At 47.6% G+C, this 22,511-nt stretch overlaps 1 protein-coding gene across 3 annotated transcripts in view; it reads right to left on the reverse strand.

The window, feature by feature from the left end:
- Positions 1-951: 951 nt before the first annotated feature.
- Positions 952-22,511, reverse strand: part of LOC308676622 (arf-GAP with coiled-coil, ANK repeat and PH domain-containing protein 1-like) — a 34,210-nt gene continuing 12,650 nt past the window's right edge. The window contains exons 5-22 of one of the 3 annotated variants that reach the window (XM_081342554.1): positions 21,503-21,561; positions 20,412-20,595; positions 20,242-20,286; positions 19,398-19,493; positions 14,923-14,997; positions 13,938-14,047; positions 12,700-12,751; positions 11,931-12,031; positions 10,212-10,323; positions 8,506-8,711; positions 7,679-7,703; positions 6,466-6,560; positions 5,854-6,026; positions 4,523-4,728; positions 3,705-3,814; positions 2,757-2,867; positions 1,990-2,039; positions 952-1,563 (exon numbers count right to left, since the gene is read on the reverse strand). In XM_081342554.1, coding sequence (XP_081198680.1) covers positions 1,457-1,563; positions 1,990-2,039; positions 2,757-2,867; positions 3,705-3,814; positions 4,523-4,728; positions 5,854-6,026; positions 6,466-6,560; positions 7,679-7,703; positions 8,506-8,711; positions 10,212-10,323; positions 11,931-12,031; positions 12,700-12,751; positions 13,938-14,047; positions 14,923-14,997; positions 19,398-19,493; positions 20,242-20,286; positions 20,412-20,595; positions 21,503-21,561 — 1,917 coding nt within the window. In that variant the 3' untranslated portion in view covers positions 952-1,456. Of the gene's footprint in view, positions 1,564-1,989; positions 2,040-2,756; positions 2,868-3,704; positions 3,815-4,522; positions 4,729-5,853; positions 6,027-6,465; positions 6,561-7,633; positions 7,704-8,505; positions 8,712-10,211; positions 10,324-11,930; positions 12,032-12,699; positions 12,752-13,937; positions 14,048-14,922; positions 14,998-19,397; positions 19,494-20,241; positions 20,287-20,411; positions 20,596-21,502; positions 21,562-22,511 lie in introns of all 3 variants that reach the window. The other 2 variants (XM_081342553.1, XM_081342555.1) reach the window with 2 other exon arrangements.

Below are 22,511 nucleotides of genomic sequence, written 5' to 3' on the forward strand. Positions count from 1 at the left end.
GTATGTTTTCGTCTCCAGGCCTTTAACCATCCTTGTTGCTCTTCTCTGCACTTTTTCCAAAGCCTCAACATCTTTTTTTTTTTGTAATGCGGTGAACAAAACTGCATGCAACATTCCAGGTGTGGCCTTACTAAGGCTTTACAAAGCTGTACCTGTGATTTTGTTTATATAACTCGGTGAAAGCCATTGCTAAGAACCCGATAAACTATGTCAGGGTGTTCCCTGGATCTACTAAAGGCGGAGTTAACCCTTTCGAAGGTTTGGAGAAAGTAAAAGGTGATGATGCACTGCAGGTGCGACTTGACAACTTTCTAAAACAAAGGAGAGCCGCAGCATATAATGGTGTAAATCAGTGAGCTCAGCTTACAGGAATCTTTAAAGAATAACAGAGTTGGAAGGGACCTTGGAGGTCATCTAGTCCAAACCCCTGCTCAAGAAAGGGACCCTTAACAGAATTACAGAATAACAGAGTTGGAAGGGACCTCGGTCATCTAGTCCAACCCCATCTTCAATCAGGAGGCCCCTACAGAATCATAGAATGACAGAGTTGGAAACGACCCTAGTTTTGGCAATTTTAAGATATGTGGACTTCAACTCCCAGAATTCCCCAACCAGGGTAATTAAGGAATATCTCTTTTTGGGGTCATTCTACCGATTGAAACCAGTTGTGGTATCAGCTGGCCCATAATTTATCATTTTATGAGGAAATTTATCGCTCTGTCAAAGCCTTTGCCGAGCTGCAGGTAAACTATGTCAGGGCGTTCCCTGGATCTACTAAACGAGGATTTAACTCTTTAGCTGGTAAAAAGAAACGTGAAAAAGCCTGCGATTCGGACGCGAACGACAAATTTCTAAAGCAGATAATCATAAAACAGTGTGCAGAAACCCCCGTTTTTGAGATCTTCGGGCCTAAGGATCCAGCGCACGACTTATCAACCATCGTCCTTGTCCTCTGGAAAGCCATGTTTATTTGCAAATAAAACACACAGCTTTCCCAGTTCCAAAAAACATCCTGTTTTCACCTCTCCGGACCAAGAGACGCCACTTGTTTCCAGACTCAGAAAAAAAAACAAACCAAAAATTTGATTTAGGGTGCAAATTGATTCCGTATCTGTCCCTTACCATCGTTCTGCAATGATAAGACAGTTCAAAAGCAATAAATTAAAAAAATAAAAGCAAGATCAGAAGGGAAAAACAGAAGGGTTCAAAATGAAGAGAGTCTCCACGCTCTGATCTTCGCTGTCCTGGCTGTTTTCTGGCCAGGTTCACCCCAAAAATCAACTTTGGAAAGTAAGTTTGGGGCGACCCATGCTTAAAACTGGCCCCTTGGACCTCCTGAGTCCAATTTGCAACTTAATTTGATTTTTGGACAGTCCAGCCACCCCGTCGGTCCTGGGCGAAGGAATTGACCATGTTCCTGGCTGGTTTTCCTGCTTGAGGAAACTTCTCCGGGGCTTCACAAAGTGGTGAGTTTCAGGTCATAGGCCCTCCTGGCCAGTTTCTCCGGATCGTTGGACGCCATGAACGAGAAATCTTGGAAAATGTCCAGGTAAGTTTCATCGCCTGGAACCAAAACAACAAGGTGATTATAATGCCTTGGTAAGCCAACACTGGGGACATCGCACCCAGTTTTGGTTGCCAATCACCAGGAGATGGTAAGTTCTAGTCTCGCCTTAGGCATGAAAGCCAGCTGGGTGACTTTGGGTCAATCGCCAGGAGACGGTGAGTTCTAGTCCCGCCTTAAACATGAAAACTGGCTGGGTGACTTTGAGCCAATCACCAGGAGACGGTGAGTTCTAGTCCTGCCTTAGGCATGAAAGAGGCTAGGTAACTGTGCCAATCACCAGGAGACGGTGAATTCTAGTCTTGCCCCAGTTCAGTTTGCACCTGAAAATTCACATTTTGCAAAAGAACCTCCATGTTAGAGCCGAGTCTGTCTTCTTCCTCCATCTCCCCCATCCATTGCTTCTGACAGAGGGCGTGACTTACCTGACTGGCCTAAGGCCAGCTCAGCTTCCCGCATCTTGGCCAGTCGCAACCTTTAGAGAACGGCAGGAGAAGCCATGAAGGAGTCTTAAATGGCATATTTATCCTGGTTATCCCTAGCCCTCCCAAACAGGGCGCCTCCCACCCACCCACCCAACAAATTTGGGGACCTGGATCCCAACTCTAGGGAGAGAGCATTACCCTAACCGAGACTAGACTACTGCAATGCGTCCTTTACGGGGCTGCCCTAGGAGACGGTTCAGAAACTCCCACCAGTATCAGGCAAGAACTGAGTGGGAATCTTCCAGGCTGTGTTCAGTCCTGGTTACCTTGACATGCTCAGAGGGCAAGCGGGAGGAACCGAAACCCTGGCAAACACATCAGGTCTTAAAGCCCCCCCCCACTGAAACGAGAGGGAGGGTCTGGATAGCCACTGGGTGACCCGTTCCGTGTAAGACCCGAGTGGGAAGCTCCCAGGCTGTGTTCAGTCCTGGGTTACCTTGACATGCTCAGAGGGCAAACATGTCAGGTCTTAAAACTGGTCATGGAACCCCCACTGAAATAAGAGGGAGTGTCTGGATGGCCACTGGGTGACCCATTCCTATGCAATAAATCCACCTTCGGCACCCCGACTCACTGCCCCTCTTTCTCCAGCAGGCAGGTGATTTCAGGAAGAGCCCAAAAAGTCAAGACCCCCCCTCCCAATGTCCCCCCGCCTTCCTCTTGCCGCCGAAGATTGGTTCCCACGCCCTGACACCCCTTCCTCTTACAAGGTTACAATATCTGCGTTGGCCGAATCGATGGCGATGCCCAGCGGGTCCTTGCCCTCCCCGTCGACGGCGTTCATGTTGGCACCGCGTTTGAGAAACAGGCAGGCCAGCCTGGGGGGGGGGGTAAAGGAAAAAAAAGGGGTACAGAGGTTTGAATAAGAGGTTCCTGGTGAGCCGGCAGATCGCCGGGCTATTTTGGAGCGAACCAAACTTAGAAAATAAAATTACAGGCGGTCGACAATTGTGAATCCCCAAATTCCCACTGCTTAAGCGAGGCAGTTGCTCAGCAAGTTCTTGCCACAGCTGTATTTTTTTCGGTGTGTGTGTGTGTGATTGCTCCTTTTTAAAATTTGTTTATTAGGGTATAAAATACAAAGAAAATACCAAAGCAAACAGTGGGAAAAATAGGGGAAAATTTAGAACAGAATAGAAGCTGGAAGGGAACTTAGAGGTCTTCTAGTCCAGCCCCCTGCTCAAGCAGGAGTCCGTATACCTTTTCAATTAATCAGCCAGTCAATCAATCAATCAATCAATCAATCAGAGAGAATAGAATAGAATAGAATAATAAAATATAGAACAGAATATAGAATATAATAATAAAGTATAGAATAGAATAGAATATAGAATATAATAATAAAATATAGAATATAATAATAAAATATAGAATAGAATAGAATATAGAATAGAACAATAAAATATAGAATAGAATAATAAAATATAGAATAGAATAGAACAATAAAATATAGAACAGAATAGAAAAGAATAGAGTAAAATAGAATAGAATAAAATATATAGAATAATAAAACATAGAATAGAATAGAATAATAAAATATAGAATAGAATAATAGTAGAACGGAATAGAATAGAATAGAATAGAACTGAAAGGGACCTCGGAGGTCATCTAGTCCAACCCCCTGCTCGAGCAGTAGACAAAGAGGAGAGTCCTACCCGGTGTGGCCTAAGATGGTGGCGTGGTGCAATGGTCCTCGCCCTTTAGAGTCTGCCTGGTTGACGTTGGCTCCGTTTTGAAGCAAAAATTCACATGCCAACAATGAATTCTGGATAAAAACACACAAAAAATGGGGTTCCAACAGCAAACGAGAGGCGAGACAGTCTGGGGCAAGCCCCTCCCCCCCTAGTGACATCACTCAAGAAGCCCCTCCTTCCCGGACCTGTCACGACACCCCAATGGGACGGTATCACTGCACATGCTCAAAGGCCACAAAAGCAGAGTTTGCGCCTTGCTTACAGGCCCGATTTTCGTTGGCGAGCAAACAATTTTCCGGTTTTTTTTCCCCCCAGCCTGCGGTTAGATTTCTTTCTCATTTTTTCCGCCAATCAAATCACAGGCAGTCCTCAACTTACAACCGCAATGGAGCCGCCGGGCCCCTGTGGCTAAGCGAGACAGCCTCAAAGTGACTTTTGCCCCATTTAACGACCTTTCGGGCCGCCGCCGTTATGGGAATCGCTGCCATCGTTCAGCGAGTAACACGGTTGTTAAGCGAATCTGACTTTCCCCTTGACCTCGGAACACTGCGACCCTCATAAATGTGAGTCAAGTGGCAAGTGTCCAAATTTTGATCCCATGGCCACGAGGAGGACATGATGGTCAAGTGTGAAAAATGGGCATAAGTCACTTTTTTTCTAGAGCCGTTGTAACCTTGAATGGTCACTAAGTGAAACGGTCGTAAGTCGAGGACTCACTGTCTGTCAATGGGGCGCGGCTGTCAACCCAAGCCATCCCCAGCCCAGATGGGCAGACTCACAGCAGCGACGGCCTGGAGCAAGGGGGTCCGGCTTTCCTGGCCCGTGTTCACCCAGTTAACGTCCGCCCCATGAGCCAGAGCGTCCGTCATAGTGGGCAAACTGGGGGGCGCGGCGGCCGCACGGTAGAGCAAGGCACCCGGGTGCAAATTGCGCAGGTCCTCCGACGCTGGGGCAGCCCGACTCGGGGAGGCCCCCTCGCGGATTCCTAGGAGAGAAAGCAGGAAGGGTAGGATAAAATAGCAAGGCCTCTAGGTGGTCCTCGTTTAGTGACCGTAATCGGGACCAGCAAACGAGTCGTTAAGCGAGACGGGTCCCTAAGCGAAACCCTATCTGCGCTTATCATGTGACTTTCCTTTTGGCTCTACAGACCTGTGACGTCAGGAAGGCAAGAACTGGGGGCAAAGCTACTTTTTTCGTCACTGGGAAGGGTCAATAAAGGGGGTTGTCGCTAAATGAGGACACCCTGTACTCCTAGGCCGGCAATCTCCAACTAAAAGCCTGAATTTTGAAGGAGGGAGGGGGGAGGGGAAGAAGGGAAGGGAGGAAAGAAGGAAGGGAGGGAGGGAGGGTGGGTAGGAAGGAGAGAAAGGGAAGGAAGGAGAGTGGAACGAGGGAATGAGAAAGAGAAAAAAGGGAAGGAGGGAAGGAAGAAATATAGACTAGACTAGACTAGAATAATAATATAAAAATAGAATAGAATAGAATAAAGAAAATATAAATAGAATAGAATAGAATAAAGAAAATTAGAATAGAATAAAAATTAGAATAGAATAAAGAAAATATAGAATAGAATAAAGAAAATATAAATAGAATAGAATAAAATGAAGAAAATATAGAATAGAATAGAATAAAAATTAGAATAGAATAGAATAAAGAAAATATAGAATAGAATAGAATAGAATAGAATGAAGAAAATTAGAATAGAATAGAATAGAAAAGAAAATATAAATAGAATAAAATAGAATAGAATAAAGAAAATATAGAATAGAATAGAATGAAAATTAGAATAGAATAGAATAGAATAAAGAAAATATAGAATAGAATAGAATAGAATAAAGAAAATATAAATAGATTAGAATAGAATAAAGAAAATATAGAATAGAATAAAGAAAATATAGAATAGAATAGAATAGAATGAAAATTAGAATAGAATAGAATAGAATAGAATAAAGAAAATATAGAATAGAATAAAGAAAATATAAATAGAATAGAATAGAATAGAATAGAATAGAATAGAATAGAATAGAATAGAATAGAATAGAATAGAATAGGAGCTGGAAGGGACCCTGGAGGTCTTCTAGTCCAGCCCCTTCACACACCCCCGTCTTACCTGTGCCCCGGCGGAACTGGCCCGGTGGCTTAGGCTTGGCAAACGGCCTGGGGGATCTCTCCGCCCCCCCGGGGGGCTCTCTGCTGCGACTCAGGGGCACCCCGGTGTTGGGGAACTTGGTGATAAATTTCCTCTCCACGTATTTGGCCCGGATCCAGGCCTCCTTCTCGGATCTGGACGGACAGGGAAGGATCGGCCACCGTGTTAAAGTTTTTGCACTTCAGAAGGGGGAGGAGGAAAATTATGATCTGTTGTACTCTCGAACCCAGAACCTTTGAAAGTTCTGTGTGTGTGTCTGTGTCTGTGTGTGTGTGTGTGTGTGTGTGTGTGTGTGTGTGTGTGATGTTTAGGGCAGGCTTCTCCGAATTGGACGAGCCGCCTGTAGGAGGAGTAGGAGGAGGGTGGGAGGACAGGTGGCGCTGCGGTGTCCCACGGGGGCCACCTAGAGGCCAAGACATGTAACTTCAGCCCTTCACTCGCGCCCCCTGGAGGGCAAGTGTGGAGACACCGAAAAGGGGGGAAAAAGGGTTCCAGTTGCCAAGACTCAACTTCCGGATGATTGACAATCGGGTGGGGGTGTTTTTTGTAGAAGCGGGGTGGGGGGATTCTTACCTTGAACTTCCTGGTTGGGGGCGCTTCATGTTCATTTCCTCCACCCGGGCCTCGTAGATCTGGTTGATGACTCGGTTCCCCAGCACGGACATCAGCTGCAAGGGACAAGGGGGGGCGCAAAGGGGGGGGCTTCATCTCAGCTTCTGGCCTCCACTACGGGGTCCTTCCTCCAAGTGGTAGGGGAGGAGTAAGGAGGGCTAAGGCGTCCAGCAGCCGTTCTGTGTGCCCCAAATACTGGAAACTTCTCCTTCCTTCCTTCCTTCCTTCCTTCTTTCTTTCCTTCCTTCCTTCCTTCCTTCCTTCCTTCCTTCCTTCCTTCCTTCCTTCCTTCCTTTCCTTCCTTCCTTTTCCCATATTTATTCCTACCTCCCTTTCTTTTCCTTCCTTCCTTCCTTCCTTCCTTCCTTCCTTCCTTCCTTCCTTATTCGTCTCCTTCGTTCCTCTTCTCTCTCTTCTTTCTCTCCTCTCTCCCCTTCTTCTCTTCCTCTCCTCTTTTCACTCCTTCTTCCTTCCTCTCCTCCTTATTCCTCAGCCTCTCCTGCCTCCCCCCCTCCTTCCTTCCTTCCTTCTTTCCTTTGTCCCTTTCTCACCTTCCTTCCTTCCTCTTTTGTCTTTCTCCTTCCTCTTCTCTCCTTTCGTTCCTCTCTCCCTTTTTTCTTCCTCTCCTCTCTCCCCTCCTCTCTTCTCCCTCCCTCCCTTCCTCTCCTCCCCTTATTCCTCAGCCTCTCCTCCCTCCCTCCCCCTCTCCTCCCTTCCTTCCTTTCTCCTTTTCCCATCTTCCTCCCTTCTTCTCTCCCTTTTTTTCTTCCTCTCCTCCCTCTCCTCCCCTTTTCCCTTGTTCTCTTTCCCTCCCTCCCTCCCTCCCTCCCTCCCTCCCTCTCTCTCCTTCCCCTCTTCCTTCCCCCAAAGGCTGGTCCTATGGGCCACCCCATTCCCAGAGGGCAGCCCAGAGATTTTGCCGCCTCTGTGCCGGATCCAGACCCCACCCCCACCTCCTTGCTCTGGATCCGAACTCGGCACACTTGCGACTGCGAGGGCTGCTCATCCAGAGCGACGCAAAAGCCTCCTTAAGCTCTGCATGCTTTTTTCCCCCAGAAAAACAGCCCATCCCCCAAATCAAGGGGTCCCTCTTAGCCCCCCTCTCCACTCCCTCCCCCCTCAAGGTTACCTTCACCAGCTCCGGCTCCCAGGCATCCAGCGTCAGGGACCTCACCTTGGAGAAATGCACCCCGAGACTCCTAAGGGGAGGGTAGAAACCGCCGTGGCTCAAAAGGGGGAAAAGAAAACTGCTCTCTCTCTCTCTCTCTCTCTCTCTCTCTCTCTCTCTCTCTCTCTCTCTCTCTCTCGTTGGTAGTAGGAGGTCTCCCCACCCCATCTGGCTGGCTGAGGAATTCTGGGAGTTGAAATCCACAAGTCTTCAAAGTGGCCAGGTTTGAAGAGCCCTGAGGAATTCTGGGAGTTGAAGTCCACAAGTCATAAAGGGGGTCATAGTTCCCTCAGGCTGGCTGAGGAATTCTGGGAGTTGAAGTCCACAAGTCTTCAAAGTGGCCAATTGTGAAGAGCCCCGAGGAATTCTGGGAGTTGGAAGTCCACAAAGTGGCCCAGTTTGAAGAGCCCCGAGGAATTCTGGGAGTTGAAGTCCAGAAGTCTTCAAAGTGGCCAAGTTTGAAGAGACCCGAGGAATTCTGGGAGTTGAAGTCCAGAAGTCTTCAAAGTAGCCAGGTTTGAAGAGCCCCGAGGAATTCTGGGAGTTGAAGTCCAGAAGTCTTCAAAGTGGCCAAGTTTGAAGAGACCCGAGGAATTCTGGGAGTTGAAGTCCAGAAGTCTTCAAAGTAGCCAAGTTTGAAGAGCCCCAAGGAATTCTGGGAGTTGAAGTCCAGAAGTCTTCAAAGTGGCCAAGTTTGAAGAGCCCTAGCTTATCTCTCTCTCTCTTTATCAATGGGGTCCCCGGAGGTGGGGGAGAGTGGAGGCAGCCCCCCACCAACTTCTTTCTGTCCCTTGCAATGGGGTGGCAGGGGGAGGGGGGCGGTTGAGTCTTACCTGTGGATGCCCGAGCACTCAATGCAAAGGGTGATGCCCAGGTTGATGCTGGCCCACTCCGGCGCCGGTTCTCGGCAGTCGCAACACTGGGCGTTGCCCTCCAGGCGCTGCACCTGGTCCACCACCTGCTTGTCCACCCCGCCCCGCAGTTTGCGGCTGGAGGGCGACTGCAAAGTGACCGACAGGGACGTGCTCCGTTCCAGGGGCTGCAAAAAAAAAAAAAAAAAGCTGGCAGGGACAGGCAATGGATTCGATCAGAAGAGGAGTTTCAAGGGGCCTTGGAGGTCATCTAGTCCAACCCGCCCCGTTGCTGGAGCAGGAGAGTCTATAGAATTAGTAGACAAGTGGCTGGCCGGCTTCTTCTTAAAAAAACTCCAGCGACGGAGCGCCCGCCGCTTCGTTTTGCTGATTAATTAACAGAATAACGGAGCTGGAAGGGACCTTGGAGGTCATCTAGTCCAACCCGCCCCCTTGCTGGAGCAGGAGAGTCTATAGAATTAGGAGACAAGTGGCTGGCCGGCTTGTTCTTAAAAAACTCCAGCGACGGAGCGCCCGCTGCTTCGTTTTGCTGATTAATTAACAGAATAACGGAGCTGGAAGGGACCTTGGAGGTCATCTAGTCCAACCCCTCGCTCAAGCAGGAGACTATAGAATTAGGAGACAAGTGGCTGGCCGGTTTCTTCTTTAAAAACTCCAGCGATGGAGCACCCACCGCTTCGTTTCACTGATTAACAGAATAACGGAGCTGGAAGGGACCTTGGAGGTCATCTAGTCCAACCCCCCCTGCTCAGGCAGGAGACTCTACACAATTAGGAGACAAGTGGCTGGCCGGTTTCTTCTTAAAAAACTCCAGCAATGGAGTGCTCTCCGCTTCATTTCACTGATTAATTAACAGAATAACAGAGTTTCAAGGGACCTTGGAGGTCATCTAGTCCAACCCCTCGCTCAAGCAGGAGAGACAAACGGCTGGGTGTTAAGTGAGTTTTGCCCCATTTTACGACCTTTCTTGCCAACGTTGTTAAGTGAATTACTTGCAGGTGTTAAGTTGTTAATTAATTCCGGCTTCCCCCATTGACTTTGCTTGGCGGAAGGACGCAAAAGGGGATCACTGCGACCGTCATAAGTATGAGTCAGTCGCCACGTGACTGAATTTTGATCATGTGACCATGGGGGGGGGATGCCGCAATGGTTACAAATGTGAAAAACGGTCCTAAGTCCCTTTTTTTCAATGCCCTTGTTACTTGGATCAGTCACTAAATGAACTGTCGTAAGTCGAGGACTGTCTGCATTCCATCCCTGTGCCATGATTTCTGCTCTTATACAAGCAGACTACACTTGAGACCAGGAAAATTCACGATTGGGCATTAAGCGAGTGTCCGCCTCTGACGTTTGCTACCTTTCTCGTTTCGTCGTTAAGCGAATCCGGCGTCTCCCGTTTGGAGGCCGGCTGGAAATGCCAACTGCGATCACGTGACTCTGAGATGCAGCAACCGTCGTAGTGCGAGACCCTTGCCAAGTGCCCCAGTTGCGGTCACGCGATACGACAGTCGTAACTTGAGGACCAGTCGTGTCCCTTTTTCCCCCGGCACTGTCGTAAATTTCAAATCGTCGTTCAGCAAACGGTCGTAAAAACGAAGACGAAGCCCTATCGGACATCAAGAGCCGGGCCTTGTTGCAATTTGGGCCTGAGGCTGCCAAGGTCTTACCTGCCCAGGGGATTCTGGGTAATCCTCGTTGTAAGCTGAGGCTATGCTGCTCTGGACGGCGGACATCCAGGCCTGTAGGTGGCGCTCTGAGTCGGCCTGGAGGAGGCAGGACCTAAAGCGAGAGACAGGAGGAAAGGATACTGGACCCTGGACTCATCGGAAGCCCAGGCAGTCCTCGTCCTTACGACCAAAATTGACCCCTACGTTTCTGCTGGTAAAGTGGAGACGTTTGCTAAGTGGATTTTGCCCTGTTTTACCACCGTTCCTGCTGCAGTCGTTAAGAGAATCACTGCAGTCCTTAAATTAGTCGTGCGGTTGTTAAACGAATCCGGTTTGCCCCCCCCCCTGCTTGACTTTGCTTGTCAGAAGGTCACAAAGGGGGCAATCACGTGACCCCAGGATGCTGCAAACCATCGTAAATGCGAGTCGGTGGCCAAGCGGCTGAATTTGATCATGCGACCGCGGGGGAGGCTGCGACGGTTGTTAAGTGTGAAATGTGGGGAAGCCGGAGTCCCGTAACCACCGACTTAAAAAAACTGCAGTGATTCACTTAACAATGGTGGCCACGAAAGGTTGTAAAAACGGGGCAAAGTCCGCTTCACCGACGTCTCACTTAGCGACAAAAATTTTGGGCTCCAGTGCAATGTGAACTCGAGGACGAGCTGCAGATGTGGAAATGACTCAATTTTGCAAGAGGGGAAGTTGCAGTTGTTGCAACAGCTGCATTGGTGTTTAAATGGTGTGTCTTTGTGTGTGTGTCTGTGTGTGTGTGTGTGTGTGTGTGTATTAATAGAACAGAATAGAATAATAAAATATAGAATAGAATAGAACAGAACAGAATAGAATAATAAAATACAGAATAGAATAATAAAATATAGAATAGAATAATAAAATATAGAATAGAACAGAATAATGATAATAGAATAGAAAAATGAAGAATAGAATAGAATTGAAAATATGGAATAGAATAGATAGAACAGAACAGAAAATATAGAATAGAAAATATAGAACAGAATAGAATAATAAAATACAGAATAGAATAAAATACAGAATAGAATAGAATAATAAAATATAGAACAGAATAATGATAAGAATAGAATAGAATAGAATAGAATAGAATAGAATAGAATAGAATAGAATAGAATAGAATAGAATAGAATAGAATAGAATAGCATAAATATTGGAATATAGAATAGAATGGAATAGAATAGAATAGATAGTAACTGGAAGGGACCTTAGAGGTCTTCTAGTCTAGCCCCCTGCTCAACCAGGAGAACCTGTAATGTCTCAGACAGGCGAATGTGTTAAATGTATTTCTTTTTTGTCCTTTCGATTTATATATATAAATTCTTCTTCTTCTCCCAGAAGAATGAAGCTGAAGCCACCAGCCTGAGGATGACGGATGAGATTCCGTCGAAACGTTGCCCTGATACCTCCAATTCTACGTGGGAAAAAACCCCAAAGGAAAAATTGAGAGGAAAGAGGGGGGAAAAAAGAGAGGGAAAGAGGGGAAAAAGGGAGAAGTCTTGTGGAGGGGGAAGAGAGGAGGGGAAAGCGGGCGGTGTGTGTGTGTGTGTTTGTTTAAAAAAAAATCTATACAGCTCTGCTGGCGCCATCTTGACTTTTTTGACCTGCCCCGCCCCTCCTGCTGTGAGTGTCCCCGTCTGCCGCCGCTCTCAGCCAGGAGGGCGATGTGTGTGTGAGGGGGGGGGGACTCACTTGGCGGGGGAGACCACCTCGAAACAGAATCGGCGCTCCTGATCCGGACAGGGCTTGACCGTGCAGAGGCGAAGGTCCTCCACCACCACCGTCAGCGCGTCCTGCCAGGTTGGGGGGGGGAGGAAGAGAAGGAGGAGGAGGAGGAGGAGGAGGAGGAGGAGGAGGAGGTCACGAGGGGTCCAGCACGTCCCCAGCACCCCCACCCCACCCCCCCACCAAGAAAGGCAGCGCCAGGGCCCCCCACCGCGCCCCCCCAGACCCTGTGGAGGCCTTTGCACATCGTTTTGATTCTTTCTTTCTTTCTCTTTCCTTTCGTTCTTCCTCTTCTTCCATCCTTCTTTTCCTCCTTCCTTCCTTCCTTCGTCTCCTTCCATCTTCCTTCCTCCCTCCCTCGTCTTTTCCTTCATTGCTTCCTTTCTTCCCTCCTTTTCTCTTATTTCCTTCCTTCCTTCTTCCTTTTCTCCCTCCCTTATTTTTTCCTTGCCTATTTCCTCCCTCCCTCCCTCCCTCTCCATTTCCTCCCTTCCCTCCCTCCCTTCCCTCCCTCCCTATTTCCTTCCTCCCTCCCTCCCTTCCCTCCCTCTCTTATTTCCTTCCTTCCTTCTTCCTTTTCTCCCTCTTATTTTTTCCTTCCCTATTTCCTTCCTTCCTCCCTCTCTTCCTCCATTTCCTCCCTCCCTCTTCTTCTCCTTCCTCCCCCCTTCCCTCCCACTCAATGAAACCTGCCCCCCTCCCGGCCCATCCAGAGGCAGCCCCCCCCCCAACGCACCTTGGCCTTCTTCTGATAGACCAGCTGGCTGCTCTGGATGGAGAACCAGCGCCTGCCAGGGACAAAGAGCCGCAGGTGAGCAGAGCAGCCCAAGGAGAGCCTCCCTGTGTTGGAGCAGTCTACCTCCCCGAGGACAATTGCAGGGCCGGGCTCCCTTCAGCCTCAAAGGGAAACAGGCGCTGGGGGATCCCGGCCGACGACCGCAATCAGTGCCAGCGTATTTCTTGCCAAGCAAGGCGGTTGTGAAATGAGTCACGCCTGATCAGGCGGTCATTAAGCGAATCCAGCCTGCCCCCCCTACCCCCCATTGGCTTTGTTTGTCAGAAGCTGCTGGGAATCACGTGACTCTGGGATCCTGCAACTGTCATAAATACGAGTCAGTTGCCAAGCACCCGATTTGGATCAGGTGACCTCGGGGGATCCTGCAACGGTCGTTAAGTGAGAAAAAGGGTCATAGGTCCGTTTTCTCAGTGCCGTCGTATCTTCGGAACAGTCGTTAAAGAAGTGGCTGTAAACGGAGGAGTCTTTGTAGTTTCCCAGAGCTGCCTGACTCGGTTTGTGACGGCGTGTCTCAACCGTGGGAACTTTTAAGAGGAGTGGGCTTCAACTCCCAGAATCCCCCAGGCCGGCAGATCAATTTTCCATATAACTATCCTGCTGTCTATTCTAGCCTGATTAATTTAGCGTTTTCACTTTGCTGGAGTCAAGATATGTTACGCCGACTCCATACCCACCCTCAACACATAGTCCTCGGCTTACTTTCCATTAAGTGAATCAGGGCCGTTGTTAAGCGAGTCACACGGTCGTTAAGCGAATCCAACTCCCACCCCTTGACTTTGCTTGTCCGAGGGCCGCAAAAGCGTGACCGTGTGACCCCCCCGGGAGACGCTGCGACCGTCGTAAATACAACCCAGTTTGCCGAGGGTCTGGATTTTGATCCCGCGACGCTCCTAAGTGTGAAAAGTGGTGCTACGTCACTTGTTTTGCAACTCAACGAACGGACGTAAGTCGAGGACTGCCTGTGCTAAGAAAGTTACCCAATAATAAAACAAAACAAAACGAAATAAAACTAAGAACCAGTGATGCTTCTTCCTTGTCCAATCCACGCTGAGTTCCGGCAAACCGTTTGTTGGCTGGGGGATTCTGGGAGTTGAAGTCCACAAGCCTCAAAAGCAACTGAGAGGTCTATGAGATGACGGCGGGGGGGAGGGGGGGGACGCAGGTGCAGCCACGCTCACCTGCTCCAGGTCTTGAAGGCGTTGCTGGCCCGTTTGTACAGGTATCCCTCCATCACCACCTGGCCTGGCTCGGCCTGGATTTCGGGGATGTCGTCCTCTTGGGTCAAGTCCTGGCCAAGATGAGAAGACAAGGTGAACCTGGGAGCAAAGGATCTTCTGAAGCCGACAGAAGGCACGGATGGGAAGCAACCTAGAACTTCCTGACAGGGAGAACAATTAACCAGTGGAACTACCTGCCTCCAGAAGCAGGGAACGCTCCAACACTGGAAGTTTTTAAGAAGAGACTGGACAGCCATTTGCCTGAAATGGAATAGGGTTTCCTGCCTGAGCTGGGGATTGGACTAGATGACCTCCAAGGTTCCTTCCAAGTGTTATTCTGTTATTCTTTCTTCCTTCCTTCCTTCCTTCCTTCCTTCCTCCTTTCCTTCCTTCCTTCTCCAACACTGGAAGTTTTTTAAGAAGAGACTGGACAGCCATTTGTCTGAAATGGTATATAGGGTTTCCTGCCTGAGCAAGGGGGTTGGACTAGATGACCTCCAAGGTCCCTTCTGGGTCTGTTATTCTTTTTTTTTCCTCCCTCCCTCCCTCCCATCCTTCCTTCCTTCTTCCCTTCCTCCCCCCTCCCTGCCTGGCTGAGGAATTCTGGGAGTTGAAGTCCACAAGTCATCAAAGGGCCAAGTTTGAAGACCCCCTGGTGTCGAGTCTTCTGAAAGGAGTCCCCAGGTGGCTGCCCACCCATTTGCTCAGGTGACCCCCGAGGAGACAGGTAAACCTCCAGGTGGCCTCCAAAAGGAGGCAAAGGACCAGCTCTGTCCGCAAGGAGGATAAAGCCTTTCACTGCCCCACCGTCCAGTCAGAACCTGAGGAAGCTTCCGGGATGAGAAGCGAAACCTCTTCCAAGGAAAAGCAAGCAAGTCCGGCTGCCTCCTGGGGGGGAAAAAAAAAGCCCCTTTGGACGGTCGTGAGCACCTCCACGGACACCCACCTTCTGCTTTATGACAGCGTGTCTCTGCTCCATGTCCCTCTTCTCTCGGGCCGACTCCAGGACCAGCTCGTGGAGCTGGAAAAGAAACGGCCACCTCAGGGCGGAGAAAACCCAAAGGTCACCCCGACTTCTGCAAAGCCACCGGGCAGGGAACAGACCCCCCCTTTCAAGCATGTGTTTCCCCCCCCACACACACACTCCGCCCGGCTCTCTCCGGGGCCAAAACCCAGCTCAGGGGTCACCGCGCAGGACAGTCCAGTTCTTGCCAAAAGGAAACGGCTGGGCGAGGTTCGAAGCGGACAGCAAGGATGGAAGTTTTATTTATTCATTCATTCACTTTTTAATATTACATATATATATATATTTATATATTTATATATATTTATATATATTTATATATATATATATTTATATATTTATATATATTTATATATTTATATATATTTATATATATATATTTATATATATATATTTATATATATTTATATATATATATATATATATATATATATATATATATATATATATATATATATATATATATATATATATATATATATATATATATATATATATATATATATATATATATATATATATATATATATATATATATATATATATATATATATGAGAGAGAGAGAGAGTGAGAGAGTGAGTAATACGGGCCAAATCTTTTTTTTTTTAATTTTTAATTCTTTGTTAGCAATCCAAAAATTTATTATATATATATATACCGGTATGTGTGTGTTTGTGTGTGTGTGTATATATATACACACACACACACACACACACACATATGTATCTATGTACGTATGTATACACACACAGAGCGGGAAAAACATTTTAAACATTTTTTTTAAAAAAATCAAAAAATCGACACACACACACGCAGAGCAGCCAACAAAAAGGAATTTTCTTTTCTTTCCCAATATATGTAATCCACAACTTATAGCCGTTCATTTAATAATAATAATAATAATAATAATAATAATAATAATAATAATAATAATAATAATAATAATAATAATAATAATAATGTTGGATGGGACCTTGGAGGTCATCTAGTCCAACCCCCTGCTAAGGCAGGAAACCCTATATGAAGTCGCAACGACACTGGAAAAAAAAGCGACTTAGGGCCATTTTTCACACTTACGCAATCAAAATCCGGACGCTCAGCGCAACCAACTCGTATTTATGACGGTCGCAGCGTCCCGGGGGGGAGGGGTTGTGTCATGCAATCCCCTCTTGCGACCGTCTGAGAAGCAAAGTCGACGGAAGAAGCTGGGTTCACTTAACGACCGTGTGATTCGCTGAACAGCAGCAGCGACTCACTTAACGGCGGTGGCAAGCGAGGTCATAAAATGGGGTGAAACTCACTTCACAGCTGTCTTGCTGTTGAAATTTCTAAACTCAGTTGTGGTCATATGTCAAGAACTATTTGTGAGGTCAAGATGAGTGAATATGGCAATAAAAATAATATAGGGTTTCCTGCCTGAGCAGAGGGTTGGACTAGATAACCTCCAAGGACCCTTCCAACTTTATCATTATTATTATTATTACTATTAATATTATTTATTATTATTATTATTATTATTATTATTATTATTATTATTATTATTATATTATTATTCCTTGCGGTTGACTTTTTTCTTTCGTTCGCCTCTGGCGCGGCGGATTAAAATCTGCATTCAAGAGTTGGGGAGCCAAAATATTTCATTTTGCAGCTGAGAAATATACAGGTAAGTCCTCAGTTCCTTTAGCGACCATTCAAAGTGACAGCGGCACTGAAATAAAGCAACTCGGGACCGTTTTTCGCACTTAACGACCATTGCAGCATCCCCCACGGTCACTCACGCCATTTACCTTCGGATGCCGACAAGTGGTTCGCATTTGTGACAGTTGCGGCGCCGTGACGAGGGGTCACCTGATCAGATTTTGCGACCGTCTAACGAGCAGGCTGGGTTCCCTGAACAACCGCGTGACTATATTTAACAACGCCAGCAAGAGAAGTCGTAAAACGGGGCAATAGTGACCACAGCGGCAAGAGAAGTCATAAAACGGGGCAAAACTGCCTCCACAAGCTTCTCACTTAGCTCAACTGCGGTCTTAAACAGAGGACTGCCTGTATAGGATCTGAACAAACACGAGTCTTACAGGACTGCTGTGCTTCAGATGTGGTTGGACTACAGGTCCCATCACACCCAGTCAATTGGTTCTCCCCCCCCCTAATTGGTCTGGATTTGAACCAATCATTAACGGATATATCTTGCATTGATAGAAATTGACTCAGAAACAGAACTTGTTAAAGATTGTATGATAAAGTGGGCTCAGAATATTCAAGAAGTTATCACAATGGACACTTGGGAAAAGATCTGGGTGAGGAACGTAAAATTTACGCAAGCCCAAAACCTAAGAGAGAACTTTTATAAAATGTTTTATAGATGGCATTTAGATCCTAAAAGCTTGCAAGTATGTATCCGAACTACCAACCTAAATGTTGGAGATGTGGTGGCGAAGATGCAACGTATTTTCATATATGGTGGACCTGCAAAAAGGTTAAGGCTTTTTGGATTAAAATCTGGTGGAATATGCAGAAGATTTTTAAGCAAAGGATAAAGTTTTGTCCGCAATTGTTCTTATTGGGTATAATTACGGATACTACTGTTGTGGACACCAAGTTGATGCTGAACTTAATTACGGCAGCAAGACTTTTAGTAGGCCAATATTGGAAGAAGGAGGAACTGCCGACTATAGAAGAATGGACTCTAAAAGTTTCTGACCTGGAGGAAATGGCAAAGATCTCGGCTTACTTGAAAGATCATTCGCAAGAACGTTATATTATGGAGTGGAAAAAGTGGATCGATTACATCCAGAACAAATATGGGACTAAAAAGTTTCATTTAGCATTTGAATAAGTTTTTTCCTTTTTTCTCTTTTTTATGTAATATTAGTATTGCTTGTAGTCATTTCATATGAGCTAGAGTGCGATAGACTTAATAGGTTATTGTTGTTAGCATATGGATGTTTATGATTGTTCTTTGTTTTTATACCTTGTATTTAGCTCTGGGAAGTCGGGGAGGGGGGAGGGGGGAAGGGGGGGAGGGCTAGGGAGGGCTAGGAAGGGGTGGGCGGAGGGAGGGGGGGAGGGATTGTTAAAGATAAAATGTATTGTAAAACTTTTCAATTTAAAAAAAAACCCGCTGTTGCAAGGAAGTTTCTCGCACCAGCAACAGTGGAAAATAAGAGAGTCCCTGCTTATTCCCTTTTTCCTGGCTGGCCTCCGTCCCTCACACATCCTTTTCCCCTCCGACCTTAATTCAGAAATGCTGGATGCTCCTTGTCTGGCCTTTTAGAATTATGGGGCACCAGATTTTGATCCTGAAGACCAAGCTGAACCTCTGTGGAGGAAGGAAGGAAGCAAAAGAGATATGGCCAGCAAGTTGGCATCTGTATTCCAGGATCTGTGAGTATGGGAGGGAAGGAGGTTGTATTCCCTGCTCCTGAGAATATGATGGTGAAGATGCCAGAGAGAGAACCAAGAGGCATCCAGAATATATTAGGCAACCGTGAGGCAATAAGAAAATAAGAGAGTCCCTGCTTATTCCCTTTTTCCTGGCTGGCCTCCGTCCCTCACACATCCTTTTCCCCTCCGACCTTAATTCTGGCCCACGGGCAGACCATCGCCCTGTGTACACAACTGGGCCGACACCTACCTTCGTAACAATTAAAACGAAAAAGGGAAACGAAATAGAAATCAAACATAAACCAGGTAGTAAAGGGAAATAAAATAAGAAGCGCGGGTCTAGTGCAACAAGCAATGAACTAAAGTGAAACACGCCCTAAAATAAAAGATAAACAAAATAAAATAGGCCATCAGATAAAATTAGAAAACGAATAAAACATACAATAAAAAATAATATAAAATAAAACAGGATGTAGTAAAACAAAAGATAAATAAAATAAAAGTAAATAAAATAAAATAATAAATAAAATAAAAAACTAAAGTAAAACTAAAGAAAAAGTAAACTATACTAAGATAAAGAATGCAATGCAATAGAATAGAATAGAATAGAAAAGAAAATATGGAATAGAATAGAATAGAATAGAATAGAATAGAATAGAATAGAATAGAATAGAATAGAAAATAGAATAAAATAGAATAGAACAGAACAGAATAGAATAGAATAAAATACAGAATAGAATATAGAATAGAACAGAATAGAAAATAGATTAGAATAAAATAAAATAGGATAGAATAGAATATAGAGTAGAATAGAATAGAATAATAAAATACAGAATAGAATATAGAATAGAATAGAATAATAAAATACAGAATAGAATATAGAATAGAATAGAATAGAATAGAATAGAATAGAATAGAATAGAATAGAATAGAATAGAATAGAATAGAACACAACACAACACAGCACAACACAACACAACACAACACAACACAATAGTGGCCCCCTCACCTGAGCAGCCAGGCCTTTCCGATACTCTTCCAGCTGTTTCGACTCCTGGGATCCCTGCTCCAGGAAGACGGATTGGGCCTCCATGAAGGACAAGATCTGGAACGAGTGGAGGGATCAAAAGAGAGACCCCCGCCCACCTCTTACAAGATCTGGGCTACCCTGAAAGGGTTCTTTGCAAACGGAGAGAGTTGCAGGTAAAACAGGCAAGAGACCGCAGCCTTGGGGGGTGGGTGGGGGAGGAACTTTAGATAGCCTCAGAGGTGCTATTTTTGGGGGGTGGATTTTCCCACCAGCCAGGTCCCCCCCACCTGGGCACTGAAAACTCAAATTAGGGCTGAAATTCAGAACGGGGAAAAAAAGGGAGAGATTTTTCTGGCATGAGAAGGCCGACTCAAGGCAGCCTCGGCCTGTATTTCTCCCACTTGGCCACTTCTAAGACCTGTGGACTTCAACTCCCAGAATTCCCCAGCCAGCCAACCGTGTTGACTGGAGAATCCTGGGAGTTGAAGTGCGCAGGTCTTAAAAGCGGGCAGGTTTGACCAACACGGGCTTACGTGCCAACCCCCATGGATGGCCCAGCACCGGAGCTGCCCTGCGCCGCGGTGGCGCCCTGTGCACCGAGTGCGAATCTGAACGCAAACTAACAAAGCAATTCAAATCAGTGCAAAATCGGGAACCAGAGATGGCTCCGGCGTCTGACACAGGGGCAGCCTTGCTGAAGGATATGTCCTAACGTAAGCTAGTCGTAGACACGGCCCGTAGCAAAGGCTCGAGGCTGGGGCTGATGGGGACTGTAGTCCCAAAGACCAAGGAGACGTAGGATTGGGGAAAAGGAGTCACTCACAAATTTGAGGATCTCAAATTTCTTCTTGGATTGAATGACGTTGATCTGAAAAAAAAGGGGGAAGGGTCTGGAGTCACATGGGGAGAGGATCACGGACGGACACCCCCAGACCCAGAACTGAGACTGTCAGCCAGGGGTCTTTCAGGACTCCCCCCCCCCCGCACACACACCTCCAGCACGTAGTCGAGGGCCCGGCTGCGGAAGGTGGTACGGGCTGCTTTGAGGGTGACCACGGCGTCTTCGGCCTCGTGGTGGCGCCGACGGGGGACCTCGGCATTATGGTGCAAGGCGCTGGCCAGACCTTCGCTGCCCCGTTCGAATTCCTTCCGGGTCTCTTTGAAGTGCTTAATGTCCCTGGAAGAGAAAGGTCTGGGTTCACACGATGCCCGTAACCTGGGTCAGCTGTATTCACCGAAGAGGGGGAGACTCGGACAAAACCAGTTCCTCTGTTTGTCCCAGAACAACAGTCCTGTGAGGTGGGTTGGGCTGAGAGACAGAGGGACTAGCCCAAAGTCACCCAGTCAGCTTTCATGCCTCAGCCGGGACTAGAACTCACCGTCTCCTGCCAATTGGCCCAAAGTCACCCATCTGACTTTCATGCCTAAAGCGGGACTAGAACTCACCGTCTCCTGGTGACTGTCCCAAAGTTACTGATCCGGCTTTCGTGCCTAAGGCGGTACTAGAACTTACCATCTCCTGGTGATTGGCTCAAAGTCACCCAGCTGGCTTTCATGCCTAAGGCAGAACTAGAACTCACTGTCTCCTGGTAATTGGCCCAAAGTCACCCAGCCGGCTTTCATCCCTACAGTGGGACTAAAACTCACCATCTCCTGGTGACCGTCCTAAAGTTACTGATCCAGCTTTCAGGCCTAAGGGGGTACTGGAACTCACCATCTCCTGGTGATTGGCCCAAAGTCACCCACCCGGCTTTCATGCCTATGGTGGGACTAGAACTCACCGTCTCCTGGTCTCTAGCCTTAACCAATAGACTCAGATAAACGGATGGGTCTTCAACTCCAATAACTAAATCCATTTTGGCCTAGTTGAGCTTCTTATATGATCCCAGATATGCGGGGAGGCAGCTAACAAATGCAAAGCTAACCAGAGTTGGGTTAGTTGAATTAATAGACTGAGAGCCAAGCCAGACACCGGGGACCCGAGTTCAAGTCCTCTTCAGCCAAGACTTAATCCCCGCCCAATAATTTGCGGGTTGCTTTCACACAACCCGCTAAGCCAGCGGATTCCCATCAGGCAGACTTACTCCTTCACCAGAGTTTGTAGCTGCTGCTTGAGAGACTGCTGCGCGGTCTCCAGGAGTTCCTAGGGCGAAAAGGAGCCTTTTCAAGCAAGTTGCATCCAAGCCTACCTTAATTTATACTATTACCGTATATACTTGAGTATAAGCCGAATTTTTCAGCCCACTTTTTGGGCTGAAAAATTCCACTTCGGCTTATACTCCAGTCAACAAAAAAACTTACCGAGGACTTGTGCGCGGCCGAGGCTTTGGTGCTTCCGGGATCGCCCGCACCTCTCCCAAGCCACCGCCGTCCGAGACCTGCCGAAGTTTGGGGAGGTTTGGGGAGGTGCGCGCGCACCTCCCCAAACTCCGCGCCTTGCCTGCCTGCTTCTTTCCGCAGCGGAAAGAAGCAGGCAGGCAGGGCGCGGAGGAACGGAGACTTGCCGACGTTTGGGGAGGTTTGGGCGCCTCCCCAAACCTCGGCAGGTCTCCGTTCCTCCGCGCAGACCTGCCGACATTTGGGGAGGTTTGGGCGCCTCCCCAAACCTCCCCAAACCTCGGCAGGTCTCCGTTCCTCCTGCCGACCTTTGGGGAGGTTTGGGCGCCTCCCCAAACCTCCCCAAACCTCGGCAGGTCTCCGTTCCTCCTGCCGACCTTTGGGGAGGTTTGGGCGCCTCCCCAAACCTCCCCAGGTCTCCGTTCCTCCTGCCGACCTTTGGGGAGGTTTGGGCGCCTCCCCAAACCTCCCCAGGTCTCCGTTCCTCCTGCCGACCTTTGGGGAGGTTTGGGCGCCTCCCCAAACCTCGGCAGGTCTCCGTTCCTCCTGCCGACCTTTGGGGAGGTTTGGGCGCCTCCCCAAACCTCCCCAAACCTCGGCAGGTCTCCGTTCCTCCTGCCGACCTTTGGGGAGGTTTGGGCGCCTCCCCAAACCTCCCCAAACCTCGGCAGGTCTCCGTTCCTCCTGCCGACCTTTGGGGAGGTTTGGGCGCCTCCCCAAACCTCGGCAGGTCTCCGTTCCTCCGCGCAGACCTGC

This window comes from Vipera berus (genome assembly GCF_964194415.1).
Source record: "Vipera berus genome assembly, chromosome: W".
Taxonomy (NCBI): domain Eukaryota; kingdom Metazoa; phylum Chordata; class Lepidosauria; order Squamata; family Viperidae; genus Vipera; species Vipera berus.